At 45.1% G+C, this 26,943-nt stretch overlaps 1 protein-coding gene and 1 long non-coding RNA gene across 3 annotated transcripts in view; one reads left to right on the top strand and one right to left on the bottom strand.

Moving 5' to 3' along the window:
* Window positions 1-19,937, top strand: part of LOC137377141 (broad substrate specificity ATP-binding cassette transporter ABCG2-like) — a 111,471-nt gene extending 91,534 nt beyond the window's left edge. Inside the window, exons 12-16 of the mRNA XM_068046501.1 lie at window positions 3,914-4,038; window positions 5,368-5,522; window positions 7,008-7,097; window positions 10,745-10,842; window positions 18,554-19,937. Of these exons, the coding sequence (XP_067902602.1) occupies window positions 3,914-4,038; window positions 5,368-5,522; window positions 7,008-7,097; window positions 10,745-10,842; window positions 18,554-18,701 (616 nt within the window). The 3' untranslated portion in view covers window positions 18,702-19,937. The remainder of the gene's footprint in view (window positions 1-3,913; window positions 4,039-5,367; window positions 5,523-7,007; window positions 7,098-10,744; window positions 10,843-18,553) is intronic.
* Window positions 1-26,943, bottom strand: part of LOC137377149 (uncharacterized) — a 152,047-nt gene that overhangs the window by 110,450 nt on the left and 14,654 nt on the right. The gene's annotated exons all lie outside the window — the stretch shown is intronic.

The raw sequence follows: 26,943 nt of genomic DNA, 5'->3' as shown, positions 1-26,943 counted from the left end.
GCTAATGTGACGCCCCTGTTCAAGAAGGGAGGGAGACACAAAGCAGGAAACTATAGGCCAGTCAGCCTAACGCGGGTCGTTGGGAAAATGCTAGAGTCCATTATTAAGGAAAAAATAGCAGGACATTTAGAAAAGCTTAATGCAATCAAACAGAGTCAACATGGTTTTGTGAAAGGGAAATCATGTTTGACAAATTTGCTAGAGTTCTTTGAGGATATAACAAGCAGAGTTGATAAAGGTGAACTGGTAGATGTAGTGTATTTGGATTTCCAGAAGACATTTTTTTTAAATTCATTCATGGGATGTGGGTGACGCTGGCCAGGCCAGCATTTATTGCCCATCCCTAATTGCCCTTGAGAAGGTGGTGGTGAGCTGCCTTCTTGAAATGCTGCAGTCTATTTGGGGTAGGTATACCCACAGTGCTGTTAGGAAGGGAGTTCCAGGATTTTGACCCAGCGACAGTGAAGGAACGGCGATATAGTTCCAAGTCAGGATGGTGTGTGACTTGGAGGGGAATTTGCAGGTGGTGGTGTTCCCATGCATTTGCTGCCCTTGTCCTTCTAGTTGGTAGAGGTCGCGGGTTTGGAAGGTGCTGTCTGAGGAGCCTTGGTGCATTGCTGCAGTGCCTCTTGTAGATGGTACACACTGCTGTCACTGTGCGTCGGTGGTGGAGGGAGTGAATGTTTGTAGATGGGGTGCCAATCAAGTGGGCTGCTTTGTCCTGGATGGTGTCGAGCTTCTTGAGTGTTGTTGGAGCTGCACCCATCCAGGCAAGTGGAGAGTATTCCATCACACTCCTGACTTGTGCCTTGTAGATGGTGGACAGGCTTTGGGAAGTCAGGAGGTGAGTTACTCGCCTCAGGATTCCTAGCCTTTGACCTGCTCTTGTAGCCACGGTATTTATATGGCTACTCCAGTTCAGTTTCTGGTCAATGGTAGCCCCTCGGATGTTGATAGTGGGGGATTCAGTGATGGTAATGCTGTTGAATGTCAAGGGGAGATGGTTAGATTCTCTCTTGTTGGAGATGGCATTGCCTAGCGCTTGTGTGGCGCGAATGTTACTTGCCACTTATCAGTCCAAGCCTGGATATTGTCCAGGTTTTGCTGCATTTCTACACGGACTGCTTCAGTATCTGTGGAGTCACGAATGGTGCTGAACATTGTGCAATCGATAAGGTACATTCGATAAGGTGCCAATAAAAGATTATTGCACAAGATAGGAGCTCACGGCATTGGGGGTAATGTATTAGCATGGATTGAGGATTGGTTAACTCACAGAAGACAGAGAGTCAGGATTAATGGGTCTTTTTCAGGTTGGAAAGACGTAACTAATGGAGTGCCACAAGGATCTGTCCTAGGGCCTCAATTATTTACTATCTCTACTAATGACTTGGAGGAGGGAACCGAATGTAATATATCCACATTTGCTGACGATACAAAAATAGGTGGGAGGGCATGTTGTGATGAGGACATAAGGAATCTGCAAGGGGATATAGATAGTTTGAGTGACTGGGCAAAAACTTGGCAGATGGAGTTTATTGTAGGAAAGTGTGAGGTCATGCACTTTGGTAGGAAGAATCAAAAGGCTGACTTATTTAAATGGAGAGAGACTTCAAAAAAGTGCAGCACAGAGGGATCTGGGTATTTTTGTGCATGAAACACAAAAAGTTAGCATGCAGGTGCAGCAAGTAATTAAGAAGGCAAATGGAATTTTGGCCTTTATTGCTAGGGGGTTGGAGTTTAAAAATAGGGAAGTCTTGTTACAACTGTACAGGGTGTTGGTGAGGCTGCACCTGGAGCACTGTGTACAGTTTTGGTCCCCGTATTTAAGAAAGGATATACTGGCAGTTCAAAAGAGATTCACTAGGTGATTCCAAGGGTGAAGGGGTTGACTTATCAAGAACGGCTAAACAGGTTAGGCCTTTATTCATTAGAGTTTAGAAGAATGAGGGGTGATCTTATTGAAACGTACAAGATTCTGAGGGGGCTTCACGGGGTAGATGTTGAAAAGATATTTCCACTAGTGGGGGAATCTCGAACTAGGGACATAGTTACAGAATAAGGGGACACTCATTTAAAACCGAGATGCGAAGGAATTTCTTCTCCCAGAGGGTAGTGAATGTCTGGAATTTTCTACCCCAGAGAGTTGTGGAGGCTAGATCACTGAAAGTATTTAAAGAGGAGGTAGACAGATTTTTGAAATATCGGGGAGTTGAGGGCTATGAGGAGCTGGCACGAAAGAGGAGTTGAGGTCTGGGGCAGATCAGCCATGATCTTATTAAATGGTGGGGCAGGCTTGAAGGGCCGAATAGCCTACTCCACCTATTTCTTATGTTCTTTTGTATGTTTATACATTTGATTTGCAACTTCTTCAAAGTTCTTTTAATTTCATGAGGAAATTAGAATTTCACTTGATGCAGGAATTGTTTTGAAGAGAAAGAGATTCTGGGCTGTCTTTCTGGCAGGTACCTAGCAGCAACTATTTTTAACCCAAAGTGAAACTAAACTTTCAACTGTAAAGTCACCACAGTCATATATCTTCCTAGTTACTTGGAAACAGGTCTTGCCGTCTGTGCACACAGTTCAAACATCAAATTTCAGCACTCAGTGTTCAAAGAAAATCCTTTTCTCAGTTTCTAAAAGCACACAGAATTCTTAGCTTTCAGTAAAAAAAAACTCTTGTGACATCACTTAAATTGAGGGTAAAAAAGATCTGAGATATCATCGTGCTGTCATATCAAAATTGATTCAATTGACACTAATGCCATATTTCTAAATCCAATAGAATATATTTCTAAATTTTGGCGCCCAGCAATAGGCTAATTTAATTGAAATGAACAGGGTAATGCTGTGGTTAATGCATTAAGTAGCAGCCTCGGTTTAGACCTGGATCTTTTTGTTCTTTCTTCACCTCTAAATTTTACACTCTCTAAATTTTGTGAATAATTAACACAATTTCAATTTACTTTGTAAAGTCACAAAGTGGGAGCCATCATTATTCCCAGAGAGAATCAACTTAGTCTCAGAGTTATTTCCATCACTAGATTGGGTCCTGCACTGTCCTTAAGAAACTTGCTCATAAATGTCAATCCCAATATCGTCATAATAAAAAAAAAAAGACTTGCATTTATATACCACCTTTCACAACCACTGGATGTCTCAAAGCGCTTTGCAGTCATTGAAGAACATTTTGAAGTGTTGTCACTGTTGTAATGTAGGAAACACAGCAGCTAGTATGCACACAGCAAGCTCCCATGAAAGCAATGAAATAATGACCAGATAATCTGTTTTTGTGATGTTGGCTGAGGGATAAATATTGGCCCCAGGACACCAGGGATAACTCCCCTGCTGCTTTTCAAAATAGTGCTGTGGAAATCTTTCACTTTCACTTGAGAGAGCTGCCGTTATTAAACGTCTCATCTCCAACAGCACAGCGTTCCCTCACTACTACGCTGGAGGGTCAGACTAAATCTTTTTACTTAGGTCTCTGATTGGGACTTGAACCCACAACCTTCTAATTTAGAGGCAAAGACTGCTATTGCTGAGCCACGGCTGCTACAGATGTACAATAATTCATGATGTCAAGCTTCAAGGTTGGTTCCCGCATACTGACACCAGAACATAAAATACTTTGGAACTTCCTGGGGATCCGATAAGATGCTTAGAAAGGAAAGTTTTTTCTTGTTGTATTACTTAAAATTTAAGGTCTGTAAGTCGCATTAGGGCTGTAAATAGAAGATTAAGGGGAGATCTAATTGAGATAGTGTAAGGTGATAAAAGCAGTTGATAGGGTTGGTAGAGAGAAACTATTTCCTCGGTGGGTTAGTTTATGGTAAAGGTGGTGTTTTTCTATCTCTGATCCTTGCTGATAGTAATTTGATGCTGTGTTACAGTAACTTTATTTTACTTACAGACATGAATATATCAGTGGATACTACAGAATAACTGCATACTTCATAGCAAAGGTATTGGTTGACCTGATACCCATGAGGGCAACACCAGCCATTGTACTTACAATTACAACCTATTTTCTGATAGGTAAGCAGCAAAATTTCATCTTTTGAGTTTTGAGCTTCCAAGGGCAACGTAATTTGGGCAGAAAATGAAAATGGCATCAATGCATCTTTCACCCTCATTGTCAGTGCTAAAAGATGCAGGAGTGTTTAAGATGATTATAGGATTTGATATGGTAGATAGAGACTGTTTGGTGGTTGGGGGGGGGGGTGTGGGGAGGAGTCCAGAGCAAGGGGGCATAAGCTTAAAATTTGAGCACAGCTGTTCAGGGGCGATGTCAGGAAGCACTTCTTCACTCAAAGGGTAGTGGAAATCTGGAAAACTACCCCCCCCCCCTGAAAAAAGCTGTTCATGTTGGGAGTCAAATGAAAATTTCAAAACTGAGATTGATGGATTTGTGTTAGGCAAGGGTATAAATTGATACAGAACCAAGGCGGGTAAATGGAGTTAAGATACAGATCAGCCATGACTTAATTAATGGTGGAATAGGTTCAAGGGGCTGAATGGCCTCCTGTTCCTATTTTCCTAAAATTATGATATCTATCAAGTGCATTTTTTATATGAGCAGTGGGGATTAAACCTCTGCCAGTGGGCCCATCGTAAGGGTGTGCAAGAACTGAGCCTTGTCCAACCCTTGCCATAAATGGGGTATATCATTTCAAAGTGGGGAGGGGATAATTTACCTTCACAGGCATTACTATTGTCAATGCATCAAACACAGAATGGGAAAACTGAATGGTGAATTAATAGCTCCACACAATTCCTGGCTCCATAATCAATATAATCATTGGAAAACTGGCTGTCTTGCTATTGTCACCTGATTAGACCTAATCTCTGGTTGCTACCCAGTAATCTAGCCCCAGTGACCATTGGTATGGGACTATTTCAAGTGTAACACATACTGGGAGAAATAGTGGTCATATGTACACTAGTAGCAGCAATGAAAAATATGAATGTGAGTTGGGTATTAAATCCAATGCCTTAAACAATGAATAAATATATTTTTAAGGAAATATTCTTTAAAATCATAAGATGTAAATTAAAAGTTAAAGAAACAATATTTAGAATGTAAGATTTAGAAACCGTGCAGAATGTCAGGGTGCCTTAATAAAAGATAAATAAGTCACAATCTACGTTAAAAATGGGTTCAGAGTGCAGAGAGAAAATACACCCCAACATATGACATTTCTGTTGTATGTAATTTTCTTGATTTCACATAGCATCTGTCATAGCATTGTGGGATGTGGTAAAGGTGTAACTGCTCTTATAAAATATATTTATGGTTGAGTTCGTTTTGATTTGACAGGTCATAATTTGATTGTCACTTTGAAAATTTGAGTATTTTTTTCCTAGGTTTTAGGTTACAACCCAGTGCCTTTTTCATCACAATGCTGACATTAGCCCAAGTGTCCGTCACAGCTGCATGTCTGGGATTGTCTGTGGCGACTGGACAGAGCATCATAGCAGTTGCAAACCTCAGCATTACTGTTATCTTCGTTCTCATGATCGTATGTCATATCTATTTGATTTTTGCTTACTCTTGTGTCTTCAAATCCCTCCGTGGCCTCGCCTGCATCCTTATATCTGTAATCTGCTCCAGCCCTACAATCCTTCAAGATCTTTGCACTCCTCCAATTCTGGCCTCTTGTGCATCCCTGATTTTCATCTCTCCGCCATTGAAGGCCGTGCCTTCAGCCGCCTCGGTCCTAAGCTCTGAAATTCCCTCCTTAAACCTCTCTGCCTGCCTCTCCTCCTTTAAAAATGCTTCTTAAAAACCTACCTCTTTTAACCAAACTCCTGGTCATCTGTCCAAATATCATCTTTTGTGGCTCGGTGTCATATTTTGATAATCACTCCTTGAAGCACTTTGGGATGTTCTACTACGTTAAAGGCACTATATAAATGCAAATTGTTGTTTTAATGTGCCTGTTTTAAAAAAAAAAAAAATTATGCAGGTGCTTCCCATTAGATTGCATGCTTGCTGCATACATAGACAGTGAGCCAGTAGTTGTAAACTTCCAAATGAAAAAATACATTTTAATGAATCGCAGGTGTAATAGCGATTTATACACCATTGTGTGAAGCCAATGTTCAGCCACAAGTGGCCCAGACACGAATCAAAGCCCTGAGCGTATAGGGCAAGTTTTTTTTTTTGACCATTTCCAGTCACGACTCCGCATAGTGTCGGCACCTGAGCCTGGCCAATCAGTGACCACGGTGCGTATTGCCGTCCAATTAAGGACAGTGGGTGGCTCCCAAGACTGGAGGGCCATTAGGAGGCTCTCCAGACCCACTGGCAGATGTGGGCACTGTCGATGTAGATAGGAGAGACAGGGCACCCGCTAAAGACTTTTTAATAAAGCTGAAATTTATACTGGCCATCATTGCCGGTCTGCTACTTTGGAGGGGCAATCCCTCCGCAGAGCAGCCTGCAGAAACAGCTGTAAACATCGTACAGACATGACCACAGGAGGGTTGAAGAAGGTATTTCTAGCCCCCCCCATCAGTTTGCTGCTGGGAAGCCGCATCCATGTAATCGCAGGGATTCGGCTGCTGTGAGGGCCTGACTGCTGACTGGATCGACATCTCTCCAGTGTCATAATAGGCCCTTTAAGGGTGGCTGTCACCTCCATCCCCTACACCCACCCTCACTGTGCCCCCCATCCATCCACTTTTAAAATGGCCTGGAGGCGGGAACATGCTGGCAAAGCTGCCATTCTCCGAATCCGATTTTCAAGCCCTCCTACATCTGGTCCTGCCTCTGGCATGAATCAAGACTTCTGCCCATTCAGTCTGTGTTGCGGTATCTATATTATTTGGTAGGTTTTTATATTTGTTTTGGATGTTTCTCATGAGTGATAATTGGGGTTATTTTTTATCATTTCCTAATAATCATGGTTTGGGCATGATATTATCACAGAACTCAGTGGTAGCTGATGTGATTGGAATCTTGGGCCGTATGGCCTCTGCTCACTGTTTGTAATTGTTTCCAGATTTTCTCAGGCCTCCTGGTGAACCTGCCGAGTGTTGCAAACTGGTTGTCTTGGCTAAAGTATTTCAGTATCCCACGATATGGTTTGACAGTAAGTACCTGGAATTATCATCACTAAGGGAAAAGAGCCCGACAAATTTCTCCTTTTCAAGTATTTATCCAATTTCCCTTTTGAAAGTTACTACTGAATCTGCTTCCACCGCCCTTTCATGCAGCGCATTCCAGATCACAACAACTCAGTGTGTAAAAGAAAAATCACCATCGCCCCTCTGGCTCTTTTGCCAGTTAACTTAAATCTGCATCCTCTGGTTACCGGCCCTCCTTCCAGTGGAAACAGGTTCGCAAAATTTTGAACACTACCTATTAAATCTCCCTTTAAACTTCTCTGCTCTAAGGAGAACAATCCCAGCTTCTCCATGTAACTAAAGTCCCTCATCCCTGGTCCCATTCTAGTAAATCTCCTTACAATCTCTCCAAGGAGTTAGGGTGCCCAGATTTGAACATAATGCTGCAGCTGAGGCAAAAATAGGGATTTATAGAGGTTTGGCATAACTTCCTTGCTTTCATGCTCTCTGCCTCTCTTTATAAAGTCAAAGTCAGCTTCATCAACTTGTCCTGCTACCTTCAAAGATTTGAGTATGTGAACCCTATGTCTCTCTGTTCCTGCATCCCCTTTAAAATTGTATCATTCAGTTTATATTGCCACTACTTATTCTTCCTTCTAAAATGAACCATTTCACACTTCTCTGAGTTACATTTCACCTGCCATTTGTCTGTCCGGTTCACCAGTCTGTCTATGTCCTCCTGAAGTCTGGGAAAGTGGTTGAAAAGACATATGGGCTTTGTAAATAAAGGCATTGAGTACAAAAACAAGGAAGTTGTGATGAACCTTTAAAAAAAACACTGATTCATCCTCAACTGGAGTATTGTGTACAATTCTGGGCAATGCACTTTAGTTTGTGAAGGTTTTAAAGAGGATGCTGAAAAAAAATTACGATAATGGTTCCAGGGATGAGGGATTTCAGTTACATGGATAGACTGGAGAACCTGGGGGTGTTCTCCTTAGAGAAAGAAGGTTGAGAGGAGATTTGATAGAAGTGTTCAAAATCATGAGGGGTCTAAACAGAGTAGATAGAGAGAAACTGTTCCCACTGGCGAAAGGGTCAAGAATCAGATAACACTGATTTAAGGTGATTGGCAAAAGATCCAACAGCGAGATGAGAAAAAACTTTTTTAACGCAGAAATTGGTTAGGATTGGGAATGTGTGGTGGATGCAAATTCAGCTGTGGCCTACAAAAGGGAATTGGATCAGCGTCCAAAGAGAGAGAATTTGCAGGGCTACAGGGAAAGGGTGAGGGGAGTGGGACTAGCTGAGTTGCTCATGTGGAGAGGTGGGACAGACACGATGGGCCGAATGGCCTCCTTCTATGCTGTAACCATTTTGTAATTCTATACTATCCACCTCATTGTTGGCTGCATCTCACAGCATTGTGTCAGCAGCAAACTTTGAAATTGTGCCCTTTTTGCCCAAGTCCAGGTTATTAATATATATCAAAAAGAGCAGCGATCCTAATACTGACCTCTCGGGAGCACCACTGTGTAATTTCTTCTCAGGCTATTAAACAGTCATCATTATTCTCTGCTTTCTGTCATTCAACCAATTTCATATCCACACTGCCACTGTCCCTTTAATTCCATAACAAAATGATGGATTTATAAATTATGATGGCACCGCTGATTCCAAATCAAAAAGTGTTGTATGACACTTGTCAGGCAAACTCCCCACCTGCCAAGATTGAGGCACACATTATTTCGCCACATGAACATTAAAACTTCAAATTGCAAGCCCCTGACTGGAAAGACATTTTTGCATGGTCACTAGCAGTGTTAGCACAAAAGGACCCAGTCGTTGTTTCCCCAATACACAGAAGAAGTGGTCAGACCAGTTTTGATCACATGACTGACTAGTGGCTGGAGTTTTTTTGAATTTGAACTCCCAACAAAGGATTTAAACTCGGAACGCCATGTGCTCCTGGAACTGAATTACCTCCTCTCCAGTCCTCTCTGCCTGTTTCCATCTCCTTCCCACGGAACTGAATCTTGTGAAAACACGTGAAACTCAAAGAGAGAAAAGTTTTCTATGTGAACAAGGTTTTAAGAAGACGTCTGGGCCCCAACGAAATGCAAAACTACTTACGAAAGGACTACAGTGAGCTCGAAGCACCGTAACAAGATATTGCCTCAAACCCCTCTCTACTATATTTTCTTCTCTTTTCTGTTCCTTTCTGCATGTATCTATCGCATGTGCATGCTAGCGTGGGCATGTCATATATCCGTAGGCGTGAGCCATATTAGATTATAGGTTTTAATAACATTACATCTTCTTTAAAACTGAGAAAACCTGTTTGAATTGGTTTCTTTGTCTTATAATTGGAAAACTGTGAACAAGGATTCACAAAAAGGGGAGCTCAAAACACACTGTGTTTAAAATTAAACCCTGTTACACTAAGACCGGGTAAAGACAGCAAAAGACCCCCAGATATGACCAGGTGAGAAAAGTAACACACTTATTAAGGCTCTGATTACATCATCGAGTTAGATAGACCCTACAGCACCAACTGGTCTATACTGGTGTTTATGCTCTACAAGAGCCTCCTCCCACCCCTCTTCATCTCATCCTATCAGCATTCCTTTTTCCCTCATGTGCTTATCTAGCTTCCCCGTAAATGCATCTACTCCATTCACCTCAACTACTTGTGATAGCAAGTTCCACATTATCACCACTCTGAGTAAAGATGTTTTTTCTAAATTCCTTATTAGGTTTCTTAGTGACTATCTTATGTATATATATCGCTCTTAGTCTTGAACGTCACACAACTGGAAACATCTTCTTTACATTTCCTCTATTAAACCCCTTGGTTATCTGAGAGACTTCTATCACCCTCCTGTTTCCTCGAGAAAACAGCTCCAGTCTGTTTGGCCGTTCCTGATCTTCCCATTTCTGGCATCGTCCTTGTGAATCTTTTTTGCACCTTCTCCAACACCTCTATAATGCGGAGAACAGATCTGTGCGCAGTGGATGATGATCATAAAGGCTGTGGTTAGGAACTGATTCAGTGGGAATGATGGAGGCGACAGCTCCTCCTCTATGGCCCTGAATGTTGGTACATCAGCACTCAGTATCTCCAAGCTGCTCTGGTATACGTTTTAAGATGGTAGTCGGGTTTATTATGGAAGATAAATTTATAATAACTGGGGTTGCTCCCCTTATAGCTGAGAAGGTTAAGAGGAGATTCAATCGAGGTGTTCAAAATCAAGAAAGGTTTTGATAAATAAGGAGAAACTGTTTCCAGTGGCAGGTCACCAGAGGACACAGATTAACATTGTTGACAAGAGAGCAGAGGGAAGATGAATAGATTTTTTTTTAACAGTGAGTTGTTGACGTTCAGGAATGCACTGCCTGAGAAGATAATGGAAGCAAATTCAATAACAATTTTCAAAAGAGAATTGGATAAAAGGAAAACAATTTCAGGGCTATGGAGAAAGACGAGTGGGTGAGTGGGGCTAATTGGAAAGCTCTTTAAAAGAACCAGCACAGACATGATGGGCCAAAAGCACACTTTATCATGAGTGGGGTTGTGCGATTTCTTTTACCTCTTAAACTCTCAATACTATTTGAGGTAAGGAAGTGCAAAGATTGCTGTCATTACCTAATATTCTGCTTTGGTTTTACACAGGCTCTGCAGGTGAATGAATTTTTAGGTTTGAATTTTTGCAACAGCTCTGAATCTACTCTCAGTGTAAGCAACTGCAGCGTACCTCCTGAAATTATGACGTAAGTTTAAAAAAAATAAATTGCTAATTTCAATGTAATTTCTTAAGAATCTATTGTATGTCACCACTTAAATCAGCTTTATCTCTTCAAACCACCCTCCTCTCCACCCCCATTTCACCCCTTTTCTCCATTTGAACCACAACGCGAGTTAATGCATTCCAGAGGGAAGGAAAATGTGGGGGCAGAAGAGAGCTGGGGATGGAAATAACATGGGATAGGGGTAGCTTGCTGGCATAGCTAGTATGATAGCTTGGGCTGGAGGATCTTCTACTTGCTGTCTGTGGGAGACACCAGTTGAAGATCAGATAAATAAAAGCAAAATACTGCAGATGATGGAAATCTGAAATAAAAACAAGAAATGCTGGAAATACTCAGGTCTGGCAGCATCTGTGGAGAGAGAAGCAGTGACCTGAAAAGTTAACTCAGCTTCTGTCTCCACAGATGCTGCCAGACCTGTTGAGTATTTCCAGCATTTCTTGTTTTTATAATAGTTGAAGATCAAATCCTGATAGGGAATAGGAACCATCACCCTTGACTACCTCTGTCGGCAGTGTTAGCCAGATGAGGATAGTCCATGATGTGAACATGATGTGGAGAGACTGAGGTAAGGGGAAAAAGGAGAAAAATATCTTTACAAAGAAAGATCGGGACTGTGATTGTGCAGTTTAAGGATTTGTAAACAGTCATTGCTGATCATTCATTAATTGAGGCCAGTTGGCCCACTGCGTCCGTACTAGCTCTTTGAAAGAGCTATCCAATTAGTCTCACACTCCATTTTCCCCATAGCCTGCAACTTTCTCCTCTTCATGTATTAATTTCCAGTGATGATTTGTACTATAGTCATATGTAGCAACAACAATATGAAAGATTAATCCGTTATCATTTCTATTACAGATGGAAATGTTTAAACTCCTATTTTATGATGGCATTAAGAGAGTTTATAGGATCTACTCAACTCCATTCTCCTATCTCTAAGTTTGTCAGATATCAAACATATTTTTGATTATTTCAAAAAGGATTTGATTATTAAAAATTGGACAAGTTTTTAAAAAAAATCCAAGGGAAGCTTGTCACACAGGACAGTAAAGCACTGCCCCCCGGTGGCATAGAGGGGACTGTAGTCACCATATCCATTACTTGGTGACGTACTAAAACTGGAATGTGCAGGAGTCCATACTAGAGACTTCTTTACCCAGAGAATGGTGAGAATGTGGAGCTCGCTACCATAGGGAGTGGTTGAGGGGAATAGTATCTTTGGCCTCCTTGTCTCGAGAGACAATGGGTAAGCGCCTGGAGGCGGTCAGTGGTTTGTGAAGCAGCGCCTGGAGTGGCTATAAAGGCCAATTCTAGAGTGACAGACTCTTCCACAGGTGCTGCAGATAAAATTGGTTGTCGGGGCTGTTAAACAGTTGGCTCTCTCCTTGCGCTTCTGGCTTTTTTCCTGCCAACTGCTAAGTCTCTTCGAATCGCCACACTTTAGCCCCGCCTTTATGGCTGCCCGCCAGCTCTGGCGATCGCTGCCAACTGACTCCCACGACTTGTGATCAATGTCACAGGACTTCATGTCACGTTTGCAGACGTCTTTAAAGCGGAGACAAGGAGGGCCGGTGGGTCTGATACCAGTGACGAGCTCGTTGCCATCTTCCATGTGGCTCACATGGCCAAGCCATCTCAGGCGCCGCTGGCTTAGTAGGGTGTATAAGCTGGGGATGTTGGCCGCCTCGAGGACTTCTGTGTTGGAGATACGGCCCTGCCACCTGATGCCAAGGATTCTCTGGAGGCAGCGAAGATGGAATGCATTGAGATGTCGCTCTTGGCTGATGTACGTTGTCCAGGCCTCGTTGCCGTAGAGCAAGGTACTGAGGACACAGGCTTGATACACTCGGACTTTTGTGTTCTGTGTCAGTGTGCCATTTTCCCACGCTCTCTTGGCCAGTCTGGACATAGAGGTAGCCTTTCCTATGCGCTTGTTTAATTCTGCATCGAGAGACAGGTTACTGGTGATAGTTGAGCCTAGGTAGGTGAACTCTTGAACCACTTCCAGAGCGTGGTCGCCGATATTTATGGATGGAGCATTTCTGATGTCCTGTCCCATGATGTTCGTTTTCTTGAGGCTGATGGTTAGGCCAAATTCGGTGCAGGCAGCCATAATCCTGTCGATGAGACTCTGCAGACACTCTTCAGTGTGAGATGTGAAAGCAGCATCGTCAGCAAAGAGGAGTTCCCTGATGAGGACTTTCCGTACTTTGGTCTTCGCTCTTAGACGGGCAAGGTTGAACAACTTGCCACCTGATCTTGTGTGGAGGAAAATTCCTTCTTCTGAAGACTTGAACGCATGTGAGAGCAGCAGGGAGAAGAAGATCCCAAACAGTGTAGGTGCGAGAACACAGCCCTGTTTCACGCCACTCAGGATAGGAAAGGGGTCTGATGAGGCGCCACTATGCTGAATTGTGCCTTTCATATTGTCATGGAATGAGGTGATGATATTTAGTAGCTTTCGTGGACATTCGATCTTTTCTAGTAGTCTGAAGAGACCACGTCTGCTGAAGAGGTCAAAGGCTTTGGTGAGATCAATGAAAGCAACGTAGAGGGGCATCTGTTGTTCGCGGCATTTCTCCTGTAGCTGGCGAAGGGAGAACAGCATGTCAACGGTGGATCTCTCTGCTCGAAAGCCACACTGTGCCTCAGGGTAGACACGCTCAGCCAGCTTCTGGAGCCTGTTTAAAGCGACTCGAGCGAAGACTTTCCCCACTATGCTGAGCAGGGAGATTCCACGGTAGTTGTTGCAGTCACCGCGGTCACCCTTGTTCTTATGGAGGGTGATGGTATTGGCATCGCGCATGTCCTGTGGTACTGCTCCCTCGTCCCAGCACAGGCAAAGCAGTTCGTACAGGGCTGAAAGTATAGCAGGCTTGGCACTCTTGATGATTTCAGGGGTTAATGCTGTCTTTCCCAGGGGCTTTTCCGCTGGCTAGAGAATCAATGGCATCACTGAGTTCCAATTTTGGTGGCTGTACGTCCAGCTCATCCATGACTGGCAGAGATTGGGCTGCATTGAGGGCGGTCTCAGTGACAACATTCTCCCTGGAGTACAGTTCTAGGTAGTGTTCCGCCCAGCGGTCCATTTGCTTGCGTTGGTCAGTGATCGTGTCCCCTGATTTAGATTTGAGGGGGGCCATCTTCTTGATGGTTGGCCCAAAAGCTCTCTTAATGCCATACATTCCTCTGATGTTTCCGGTGTCAGAGGCCAGCTGAATATGACTGCGCAGTCATTTGCGCAGCGCCTGGCTGTTCTTTGTGCAGCGCTTCTGGCTGCTAAGTGCTACGGATGTTAACTCGCTGGGGACTTTCTTGTAGTGCAGCAGTGCAATGCACTTAGCGGCTATGACAGGTTCCAGCTCTTCATTATGAGATTGAAACCAGTCTGCATTCCGCTTCACACGTTTGCCATAGGTGGTCATTGCTGAGTCATAGATGGCGTCTCTGATGTGGGCCCATTTGGTCTCAGCATCCCCTGTGGGAGTGTTTTGAAGGGCTTTTTCAAGTGAATTTAGAAACTTATGTAACAGCTGTGGATGAGAAATTCTGCTCGTGTTGATGCGCGGGTGGCCCTTCTGCTTGGAATGATGCAGCTCTTTGGTCTGAGGCTAACCTTGCTGCACACCAGGGAGTGGTCGGTGTTGCAGTCCACACTGTGAAAGCTGCGTGTGATTTGGACACTGTTTAAAGGGGCTCGCCTTGTGATGATGAGGACCAGCTGGTGCCAACGACGTGATCTTGGGTGCCTCCAAGTAACCTGGTGACAGGGTTTAGTGTGAAAGAACGAGTTGGTGATGCAGAGGTTATGATAGGTACACAACTCAAGCAGTCTCTGTCCATTCTCATTCATCCTACCAATGCCATAGCGCCCAAGGCAGGAGGGCCATGAGTCATGGTCGGCCCTAACCCTGGCATTAAAGTCCCCCAGCAGGAACAGGTGTTCAGTGTTGGGGATGCTACTAATGATATTATGGAGCTCCTCGTAGAACTGGTCTTTAGCTTCAGGTGGGGAGCAGAGTTTTGGAGCATAGATGCCGAGTAGGTGTACTGGACCAGAGGCAGTGAACAGTCGGATGGACAGTATGCGTTCCGAGCCATTTGAGGGTGGCTGTATCATGCTGAACAAAGAGTTTCGGCTGGCGAAGCCCACTCCGTGCTGTCTTGGTTCCTCAGGATCCCTACCCTGCCAGAAGAAGGTGTCGTCTTGCTCTCTTAGAGATCCGCTCACAGGAAGGCGTGTCTTCTGAAGTGCTGCAATGTCCACATTGAGTCTACTGAGCTCATTGTTAATGATGGCGGTCTTCCGAGAATCGTTGATTTGTGTAAGGTCTTCCGACAGTCCAGGACACACAGTTCTGACGTTCCAGCTTGCAAAACGAAGGGCTGGTACCTTCTTTCCTTTTTTGGTCGTGCTGTTTTGTGCGGTGTTGCAGTCCGCTTTTCGGGCAATGACCCTGAGCTCCAAGCACCCATTGAAGCAGGTGGACCGTGGCGGGACAGAACCTTACTGACCGGGGGCTGCCTGGTTTGAGGCGGGCAGTAGCTGTCCAGTGAGATGCAATGACCTCTCCCACTGACAAAGGCAATCCGTGGCGCCCAATCTCTACACCAATTGAGCTGGACTTATAACCCGTAACTGCTGCCTTCCGTGTTGATTTGGTCGCTGTGAGGCAACTATGGAGTGACCTCTCCATGGCGCATGCCTGGGCGGATGTATGGAGGTTGTGAGTTGCCCAAGCGTTAAAACCCCCCTCTCGGCCTTTCTGGTGCGGTCCAAAGGAGTGCAGAGCATGACGTTTGGCACCGGTATGGCTGCAGGAACTATGCCAAAGGTGACACGTGACCGCCTTTGGGGTTCCGCTCCGGATTTTCTGTGAGGGTTTACTCCCTTAGCCTTGGTCTCTCCAGAGACGCCCACAAGGCAGTGGGGTTGTTAGGGCCCCTACACAGGGGTAGGTGGATGCCGGTGGGGGTGAGGGGGTGGAGGGAAGAGGGTTCAAGGGGGAGCTTGCGAGGGGGTGGGGGGAAGGGGTTGCGAGGGGGAGCTGGGAAGGGGGTGCGAGCTGGGAGCGGGGGTGGGGGGGGGGGGGAGGAGCCGAGCCGGAGTTGTGGGGAAAGTTTGTGTGGATACAGCGCGGAGTTGCCGAGTGAGTGGGAGCCGCTGCCGAGACCATGTGGCCGCTCTTCCTCCTGATCGTCACCGTGGACGGGCTCCCCGAACACAGCCAAGTGGCCTTCCTGTCCAGTTGGCCAAGCCTGGCCACCACTGGCTGGGTCTTCATTACGATTTCTTTCCCGGATTGCCAGCCGTTCACCCTCTCTCTGCGGTGAATTCCTCTCCCAGCCTTACGCGTCCACCGCCCTGGACGCCGCCTCTCGGCTTTTAAAGGGAATAGTATAGATGCATTTAAGGGGCAGTTAGATAAACACATGAGGGAGATAGGAATAGAAGGATAAGCTGTCAAGGTCTGCTACCCGACCCGAACCCGACGGGACCCAACGACATGTCTGGTTCGGGTCGGGCCCATCTTCCGGGTCCGGCTTTCGGGCTCAGGTCGGGTCGGGTCCAGGTTGGCTCAGGTCAGGCTGGACATACACGGTAAGTGCTCTGCTGGTAAGTATTAAAAATAAAAAACTTCGCTGAGCTGGGAGTCCGGGACAAAACTGAGTCTGCGCAGTGAGCGAGTGACGTCACTGTGACATCATCACACATGCGCTGCATCTTCCTGGAGGTGCCCAGTCGGAAGGTAAGTAAAGGGATGGTCGGGTCTGGTTGAGTGGGGTCGGGCTCGGCTCGGGTCAGGTCGGGCTTGGGGCGAAATTGGAGGGACTTGGGCCGGTTCGGACTCGGGTCCGCTTTGGATCGGTCGGGTTCGGGTCAGGTTCTTTTTCCCAACCTGAGCAGGCCTTTGATATGTTGACAGGATGAGATGAAGTAGCGTGGGCAGACACTCATGGTTTGAATGACCTGTTCCTGTGTTGAAAATTCTGTAATATGTAACTTAATTTTTGAGCTGTCACATTAATCATGCAGCAACAGGAATTCTCTCAGATTTATTCAGAACTATCTTACATTTATGCTCCACACGAGCTTTGGTCTTTGACCAAGGTTTTGGTCGCCTGTCCCAATATCTGCTAAACATGGCTACATTTTCCAGATATTCAGCTCATCTACTGCTTAAACCCTCATCCATGCCTTTGTTACCTTTGGACTCATCTCTTAAATAATCTCCTGACAGGCCTCCCAACTTGAACCTTCATAAACTCATCTGAAATGCTGCTGCTCATATCCAAACTCTCACTAAGACCCATTCATCATTCACCCCTGTATTGCTGACCAGTTTGTTAATGCCATAATTTTAAAAAAAAATTCATCCTTATGTTCAAATCCCTCCATAACCTCACCCCTCTGTATCTCTGTAACCTCCTCCAGCCCCTACAGTCCTCTGAGATATCTGCGTTCCTCCAATTCTGGCCTGTTCCATCCTCAATTTACATTGCTCCACTATTGGTCATGCCTTCTTCAGCTGCCTAGGCCCTACACACTGGAATTCCCACCTTAAACCTCGCCGCCTCTCTCTCTCTCTCCCTCCCTCCTTAAGACCTACCTCTTTGGCCAGACTTTTGAACACCTGTCCTAAACCCTCCTTATGTAGCTTGATTTAAATTTTGCTTGATGGCTCTTCTGTGAAGGGCCTTGGGACGTTTTGCTATGTTAAAGACAGACATATACAAATGCAAGTTGTTGGACTGAATTTTACAGATCCCCCTGACATCGGTGGGGGGTGGGCACCAGAAATTGCCTCTGGCAGAGGCCCGCCACAGGCCTCTATGCTGGAAAGGCCCGGCCTGATATTGCCAGCAGTGGGGAGGTTTCGTGGCGGTGCACGCGCCACTCGGCGATGGAAGCGAAATTAACGTATTAAATAATGTAAATAAAGGAATAAAGTACCTACCCGCTCCCGCCGCGGCGATATTGGTGCTGGAGGCTGGCACTCCTGGATGGGGATCCGGACGGAACACTGGTGGGGAGGGGGGGAGCAAGTAAGTTTCTCATGGTGGAGTTGGGGGGGAGATGGTGGTAGTGATTTCATTGGTGTACGGGATGATGGGAAGCGGTAAAAATTAAAGTTTATGAACTGCTGGGGAGAGGTCAGGTGCACAAGGTAAGTATTTTGGTTTGGGGGGAGGGGGGGGGTGGGGGGAGGGAGGGCAATCTATGGTTGCCGGGGAAGGGTGGTGGGAGAGGGTCAGGATCAATGTAATTAATTTTTTACGATCATTTCCCCTTTAAATATTTAAATTGCAAGTTAGGACTCAAAACCCTTTAAAAATGGCGTCAGTGTTAGCACAAAGGCGGCTGACGCCATTGCCAGGGACGGACCGCCCGCCCCTCCACGTCATCGGTGGGGGGGGGAGAGGGGGGGGGAGAGGGGGGGGGAGTCCACCCTGGCCATTTCAATGAGCCACCGCGTTTAATATCGCCGCGGCTCTGCGAAGTAGGGCCTGTTCGGCAGCAGCAATGTAAAATACAGCCCGTTGTTTTTGTTCAGTGGCAATAACTGCATTTGCCCAAATCGTGAAATATTACTGGAAAATCAAAACCGTCATACTAAAAAAAAAACATTTGTTTTGTGAACGAAAAAATGTTTTGTTGCCTTGTGTATTGTAGGTGCACTGGAGAGCAATACCTCGCGAGACAAGGAATTGAAGCATCTGTATGGGGCTTGTGGCAGAATCATGTGGCATTGGCATTGATGATGACCATTTTCTTGATGATTTCCTACACGAAACTCCGATTTATGCAGAAAATGTCATAGGTTATGATACAAGTAGACACTGGCTGAGTTCCTCCTCTTCGTCTGATATCCTGGGTCTTTTTGTAAATTGTGCTGGAAAGCACCCTGAGCTCATACACTGCCACTGATTTTTTTTTTTGTTTGAATTTTGGTAAATTTTCCCTGCAGGTAAATGATCAGCTATACTTCATGAATTAACAAAAATGCATTTAACAGTCTCTGTGTGTGCGTCTGTCTGTCTATGCGTCTGTCTGTCTATGCGTCTGTCTGTCTATGCGTCTGTCTGTGTGTCTGTGTCTATCTTGTGTATCACCAAGCTGCCTTGAACTGCAGCACCACACCCCTGAGAGGCTTTTTGCCATCCCTATCAAGAATAAAACAAATGTCTCGTGCTGCTCTAAAAGGAGATGCCTTCTTTATACTTGAAACTGCATTGTTAGTTGGGTTGCCAAATCTGCTTCGACAAAGTCCTTAAGTTTACATTACATAATGTCCTGTGTCCAACTGCCTCTCGCTCGCACTCCTGCCATTGGTGTCCTCACGGCACCCAGCCTTCTCAAGATCAATCAGAAAGCAAACAGGCTCTTCATTACCCGATTGAATACTTCTTGACTGTGAATCAACAGTCTTTTTCTTTCTCCTCATATCCAATACTTTTATAATTAGCAACCAAAAGTGTTGAAGGATTGGAAAACACTTTTTTTTTGCCGCAGTGATTTTTCTTTCAGGTTTTTGTTCATAGCAGTGTCCTGGAGAATTAATCTTTAATTCCCAGACACTCCGAGATAATCGTGGAGGATTGGTAATTCCCCTAGTTAGAGGTTGTAAATAATCAGTTCCACTGCTGTTCTTCCTGACAAATGTGAGACGTGTTCTGTGCTTTGGTGCCACTTTGGAAACTCCATGTTGCTCTGCCATATACTGCCAATCAGTCGAATGGTTATGTATGAGCGGGAATACCACTGCTTTCTTTTACACTTTTGAAATGTAAAATACCGTAATTGTAAATTGAAAATTCTGTTTGTGAATCTCTTGAAAACAAGCAAAGGATGCTTATATGTTTATCTTATAATGTTAATTATATATTTTGGGAAAAATATATTTTGCAAATTATTTTGATAAGATGTTTAATTTGAAAGAAATCATTTTGTGGAAGAGATTGGTGAAATTCCATGATTGACGATGTAATATATTTGCGTACTTGGAGTGCAATATAAAGTGGCTGCAACACTCATTGTGTCTGAATTGAAACTGCGTGTCTGTGTAGCATGTGCCTATTTCTGTAACCCTCCAGCCCCATAACTCTCCAAGATTTCTGCACTCCTCTAATTCTGGCCTCCTGTGCATTTCTGATCATCAGTGCTCCACAAGTGGCAGCTATGCCTTCAGCTGCTCAGGCCCTAAGGTCTGAAATTTCCTCCCTAAACCTCTCTGCCTCTCTCTCTCCTCCTTCAGACATTCCTTTAAAATTGATCTCTTTGACCAAGCTTGTCACCTGCCCTAATATCTCCTTATGTGGCTTGGTGTCAAATTTTGCTTTATAACACTCCTGTGAAGCTTTGGGACATCTTATTACGTTAAAGATGCTATATAAATATAAGATGTTGTGCTAAGTGTTAATTACTGCCAGTCACCCTCTCATTCCTTCAGATTACAATTGTTGAAGATTTCAAAATTTTACATTTCAAACTTTAAAAAAATTACTTTCCCTGTCATTTCTATCTTTCTCAATCTAAACTTTCTTTGCCACTCATTTTTCTTTCTGTACCTGATTTGACATTGAACACTAAGATGTTTAATCTAGTAGAATTTACAGACGCATGGTAAATACTTTATGGAACACTAAATGTCATTAACATTTGGAAATATTTCTCAGTCCTTCTGTTAATTTTACAATCTTTCAGTCTGATTGGTTAAAGAGTTGCTTGTCCTGTTCCCTCAGGTCCCAGATACCCGGGCTCTCTCGCTGTAACATTATCCACTCTCACTCTCAGCAACTTGCCATGCAAAAAAATGTAAAAACCTAAACATGGAAGGGTCAAGTCTAATGACTGATGCCCTTAACTGCCCAGTTACAGCAAATGTAGTCTTTCACAATCCAGCTCATTTACACACAGCCTAACCACATAATGATAGTGTTTTAAATAAACATTTGTGGATTCATTTCATATTTCCCAATGTTAATGACCTTTAGTGTATCTGTAAAGTTTACGTGAAGTCTTTTGCAGCGATGTATGTACCTATAAATTCTAGTAGAGTAAATATCAAATTATGTTTTCACAAACATTATAAAGTTATAACCTGCTCCCTGATGCTCAGTTTGGGTTCTGCCAGGGCCACTCAGCTCCTGACCTTCGTTCAAACATAGCCAAAAGAGCTGAACTCGAGGTGAGGTGAGAGTGACTGCCCTTGACATCAAGGCAGCATTTGACCGAGTGTGGCATCAAGGAGCCGTAGCAAAACTGGAGTCAATGGAAATCAAGAGGAAAACTCTCCACTGTTAAAGTCATACCTCGCGCAAAGGAAGATGGCTGTGGTTGTTGGAGGTCCATCATCTCAGTCCCAGGACATCACTGCAGGAGTTCCTCAGGGTAGTGTCCTAGGCCCAACCATCTTCAGCTGCTTCATCAATGACCTTCCCTCCATCATAATGTCAGAAGTGGGGATGTTTCCTGATGGCGTTCAACAGAAGAAGAGCTCAATGACTTCGCCTCAGGTCTCACTTCCTTGACCCGGAGTCGTCCTCCCGACCAACGGATCCTTTCCCCCACCTCCAGTATTTTCTCTCCCCCTAGACCCCTCCCTCTGGCCTGTTACCCACTCTTTATCTTTTCATTTAGAATTGTCGGTGTGACATTGGCCATCTCAATTTCTCCGCTCCCTTTGCTCACTCTAACCTGTCTCCCTCTGAATTTGCTGCACTCCATTCTCTCAGGTCTAACGCCAACATTGTGATCAAACCTGCTGATAAGGGTGGTGCTGTTGTTGTTTGGCATACTAACCTCTACCTTGCAAAGGCTGAGAACCAACTCTCAGACGCTTCTTCCTACCTCTCCTTAGACCATGACCCCAACACCGAGCATCAAGCCACTGTCTCCAGGACTGTCACTGACGTCATCTCCTCCAGAGATCTTCCCTCATAGACCCGCAACCCTGGACAGCCCATTTCTACCTCCTTCCTAAAATCCACAAACAGGACTGCTGGGCCACCCATCATTTCAACCTGTTCCAACCCCACTGAACTTATTTATTCCTATCTTGACACTTATGGGCTAAAATGTATGGTCCGCCGCCGTAATTGCTGGCGGACGAAAACAATGGCAGCCCGCCTGGGCGGGCCACACAGCATAGAGCCGCTGCAATATTAAGTGTGTTGGCTCATTTAAATAGCAGGGGCGGGCTGTCTGTCTCCAGCAATGGCGCAGGCTTCGAGCCCTACATTTCAATTTAAATAATTGAAGAGAGATTGAAGGAAAAAAAATGTTTTAAATTATTTTGCCGCTCTTCCATCCCAATGACCTTAGAATTAATTACTTGCCCTCTTCTCCCCAACAAAACACTTATCTTGTCCACCTGACCTTCCCTCCCCAAAGTGCATAAACTCTACACTATAACCCTTCCCACCATCCCCTACACCAATGATATGACTTTGACCCCACCTCCCCCAATACTGAGAAACTTACCTGCTCCCCCTCCCCACCAGTGTTCCATCTCGGTTCCCCTGGCGAGGATCTAAAGGTGTGGGAGTACTGGCCAATGGCACGAATATCACACCGGGACCGATGGTGGGAGCATAATGGTAATTAATTCATTTATTTACATTAAATTCGATATTTAAATTGGGCTCCCGTCGCGGAGCGGCTGGCAGGGAGACTGCCCCGAGGCCTTGCCACTATTGACAGTACTGGGCTGGGCCTTCCCGGCGTCGAGATCTGTGGCGAGCCTCACCAGGAAGCATTTTCTGGCTCCCACCGCAACCCCTGACGTCAGGGGGTCTGTAAAATTAAGCCCTATCTTTTCTTCCTGGTCCAGTCTCTTCCTACCCACATCTGTGATTCTTCTGACGCCCTACGTCATTTCCACAATTTCTGTTTCCTGGCCCTAACCGCCTCCTCTCCACCATGGACGTCCAATCTCTCTACACCTCCATCCCACACCAGGATGGCTTGAGGGCTGTCTGGGTTTCTGTTCAAGGAAGGAGCAATCAGTCCCCATCCACCACCACCCTCCTCCGCCTGGCTGAACTTGTTCTCACATTGAACAACTTCTCCTTCAGCTCCACTCACTTCCTTCAAGTAAAAGGTGTTGCTATGGGTACCCGCATGGGTCCTTGTTATGTCTGTCTTTTTGTGGGGTATGTCGAACATTCCTTGTTCCAGTCCTACTCAGGCCCCCTACACCAACTCTTTTTCTGGTTCATTGATGGCTGTATCGATGCCGCTTCCAACTCCCACCCCAAACTGGAAAACTTCATTAACTTTGCTTCCAATTTGCACCCTTCTCTCACCTTTACATGGTCTATCTGCAACACTTCCCTTCCCTTCCTCAACTTCTCTGTCTCCATCTCTGGGGATAGGATGTCTACTAATATTCATTATAAGTCCACCGACTCCCACAGCTACCTCGACTACACTGCTTCACACCCTGTTTCCTGTAAGGACTCCAACCCATTCTCCAAATTTCTCTGTCTCCAACGCATCCACTCTGATAATGCAACCTTCCACATCAGCGCTTCTGATATGTCTTCCTTTTTCCTCAACCGAGGATTTCCCCCCCCCCCCACCCCCACATTGTGGTTGACAGGGCCTTCAACCGTGTCCGACTCTGTCCCCGCAATTCTGCCTCACCCCTTTCCCTCCCTCCCAGAACTGTAACAGGGTTCCACTTGTCCTCACTTTCCACCTACCAGCCTCCACATCCAAAGGATCATCCTCTGTCATTTCCTCCCCCTACAGCGTGATGCCACCACCAAACCCATCTACCCTTCCCCTCCCTGTCAGCATTCCAAAGGGATTGGTCTCTCTCCTCACCATCCAAGGCCCCAAACACTCCTTCCAAGTGAAGCAGTGATTTACTCGTACTTCCTTCAATTTAGTATACTGTAATCGCTGCTCACAATGCGGTTGCTTCTACATTGGGGTGACCAAATGCAGATTGGGTGACCGCTTTGCAGAACACCTCCGCTCAGTCCGAAAGCATGATCCTGGGTTCGACAATTTCAGAGCATGATGCCTTTTCTTCTATATTTTTCTATTTTTTTATTATTTTATTTTATTTTTTGACCATGTGCCTGTTTTTCATGTGCACAGAGTTGCTCATTACTCTGCCATTAGCACTCTCTCTGGACTAATGCTTTGTCTTTCACTACAAGCATTAATACTCGCTTTGCCTTTAGCCCATGACATCTTTGTTATTTAATCTCTCCTGCCCTCTGCCCTATCAAACACCTTCCCTTTTGTTCTCTTCCCCACCAACCTGCCCACCTTCACTTGCTTAAAACCTAATTCTTTTCTAACCTTTGCCAGTTCTAATGAAAGGTCACTGACCTGAAACGTTAGCTCTGCTTCTCTCTCCACAGATGCTGCCTGACCTGCTGAGTATTTCCAGCACTTTTTGTTTTTGTTTCAGATTTCCAGCATCTGCAGTATTTTGCTTTTATTACAGTTATTCAAAGCCCTTGTTAGACTACAACTGGAGGACTGTGTACAGTTCTGGGCACCACACCTTAGGAAGGATATATTGGCCTTGGGAGTGCAGGTTAGATTTACCAGGATGATACCTGGACTCCAAGAGTTAAATTACGAGGCAACATTATACAAACTGTGGTTATTTGATTGGAATTTTCAAGATATTAAGGAGAACTGACGAGGTAAATAGAGGGAAACTATTTCCACTGGTTGGGGAGTCTAAGACTAGGGATTGTAGCCAAAAAATTAAAGCCAGATCGTTCAGCAATTGTGAGAAAACACTTCTACATGCAAACGGTGGTAGAAGTTTGGAACACTCTTGTTGCTAGATCAATTGTTACTTGCTAAGTGGGCTACTCCTGTTCCTACATTACTGATTGTGGTCAACATATCTACACATAGCAGGGGTGTTTCTCTTGGTCACCTTGGTCGCCTAGAACTTGTTGGACTTCAGGAATTTCCAATATAAACAGAAAATGCTCAGCGGGTCCAACAGAATCTGAGAAGAGAGAAACAGAGTTAACTTTAGGAAATAAAGTAAAATTTCAGAATGTTCAAAAGCTTTCTTTCCAAAATTTGCCTAAGGCTTTTTATCTGGGTTTTTGCTTCTCCCAAGAATTTGTATGGCTGGTGGTGGGATGGGCAGAGTTTACATCATGCCAACACTGGACAGGTTCAGTGAAGCAGCTCCTCATCCCCTGTCCTTTTAATTCTATGTCTCCATAAGCCCCACTCTTCTGCTTCCTCCACACAGCCCTGTATCCCTGTCCTCGATTCTTCCCAATACACAATTTTCCGTTCAGTCCTCCATTCAATCTGCAAGCTTGGTCCTGAGCTTCTGGTGTCTTGCCATTCTAATTCTCTGTCCCATTCCCAGCCTTAACTCCCTATCCTGGGCCTCTTACGCTGGTCTGATGAAGCTCAAGGAACAGCATTTCACCACTCAATTAGGCATCTTAAAACCTCTCGGAATCAACATCAAGTTCAACAATTCCACATCGCTGCTTTCAATTTTTTGGATAGCAGCTGTTAGTTAGGATTCTGTTCTCATTTACACTTCCTCTGGACCAGTCTTTTTTTCTTTATTTGTCCCATTACTGTCCTTTTTTGCATTTAATCTCTCCTGCCTTCCACCCTATCATAGACCTTCCCTTTTGTTCTTTTGTTTCCTCTCTCCACAGATACTGCCTGACCTGCTGAGTATTTCCAGCATTTTCTGTTTTTATTACGTAATTTAATGGACATTTTCCAGAATTCATCAAGTTAGTAATTAATTCATCTGTTAATTAACATCATTAGCAGTATCCCCAACACCGAACACCTGTTCCTGCTGGGGGACTTTAATGCCAGGGTTGGGGCCGACCATGACTCATGGCCCTCCTGCCTTGGGCACTATGGCGTTGGAAGGATGAATGAGAATGGACAGAGACTGCTTGAGTTGTGTACCTATCATAACCTCTGCATCACCAACTCGTTCTTTCACACTAAACCCTGTCAACAGGTTTCATGGAGGTACCCAAGATCGCGTCGTTGGCACCAGCTAGACCTCATCGTCACAAGGCGAGCCTCCTTAAACAGTGTTCAAATCACACGCAGCTTCCACAGTGCGGACTGCGACACCGACCACTCCCAGGTGTGCAGCAAGGTTAGACTCAGACCAAAGAAGTTGCATCATTCCAAGCAGAAGGGCCACCCGCGCATCAACACGAGCAGAATTTCTCATCCACAGCTGTTACAAAAATTTCTAAATTCACTTGTAACAGCCCTTCAAAACACTCCCACAGGGGATGCTGAGACCAAGTGGGCCCACATCAGAGACGCCATCTATGAGTCAGCTTTGACCACCTACGGCAAACGTGTGAAGAGAAATGCAGACTGGTTTCAATCTCATAATGAAGAGCTGGAACCTGTCATAGCCGCTAAGCGCACTGCACTGTTGAACTACAAGAAAGCCCCCAGCGAGTTAACATCCATAGCACTTAAAGCAGCCAGAAGCACTGCACAAAGAACAGCCAGACGCTGCACAAATGACTACTGGCAACACCTGTGCAGGGAAGGGAGTGCAGATAGTCTTAGTCATCTCATTATCAAAAAGGAGGAGGTGTTGGGTGTCTTACAAAGCATTAAGGTAGATAAGTCCCCAGGGCCTGATGGGATCTACCCTAGAATACTGAGGGAGGCAAGGGAAGAAATTGCTGGGGCCTTGACAGAAATCTTTGCATCCTCATTGGCTACAGGTGAGGTCCCAGAGGACTGGAGAATGGCCAATGTTGTTCCTTTGTTTAAGAAGGGTGGCAAGGATAATCCAGGAAATTATAGGCTGGTGAGCCTTACGTCAGTGGTAGGGAAACTATTAGAGAGGATTCTTCGGGACAGGATTTACTCCCATTTGGAAACAAATGAACTTATTAGTGAGAGACAGCACGGTTTTGTGAAGGGGAGGTCATGTCTTACTAATTTGATTGAGTTTTTTGAGGAAGTGACGAAGATGATTGATGAGGGAAGGGCGGTGGATGTTGTCTATATGGACTTTAGTAAAGCCTTTGACAAGGTCCCGCATGGCAGACTGGTGCAAA

The sequence above is a fragment of the Heterodontus francisci genome, chromosome 1, assembly GCF_036365525.1.
Source record: "Heterodontus francisci isolate sHetFra1 chromosome 1, sHetFra1.hap1, whole genome shotgun sequence".
Classification (NCBI taxonomy): Eukaryota; Metazoa; Chordata; class Chondrichthyes; order Heterodontiformes; family Heterodontidae; genus Heterodontus; species Heterodontus francisci.
The sequence above is the reverse complement of the archived record's forward strand: the minus strand, read 5'-3'. Positions and strand labels throughout refer to the sequence as shown.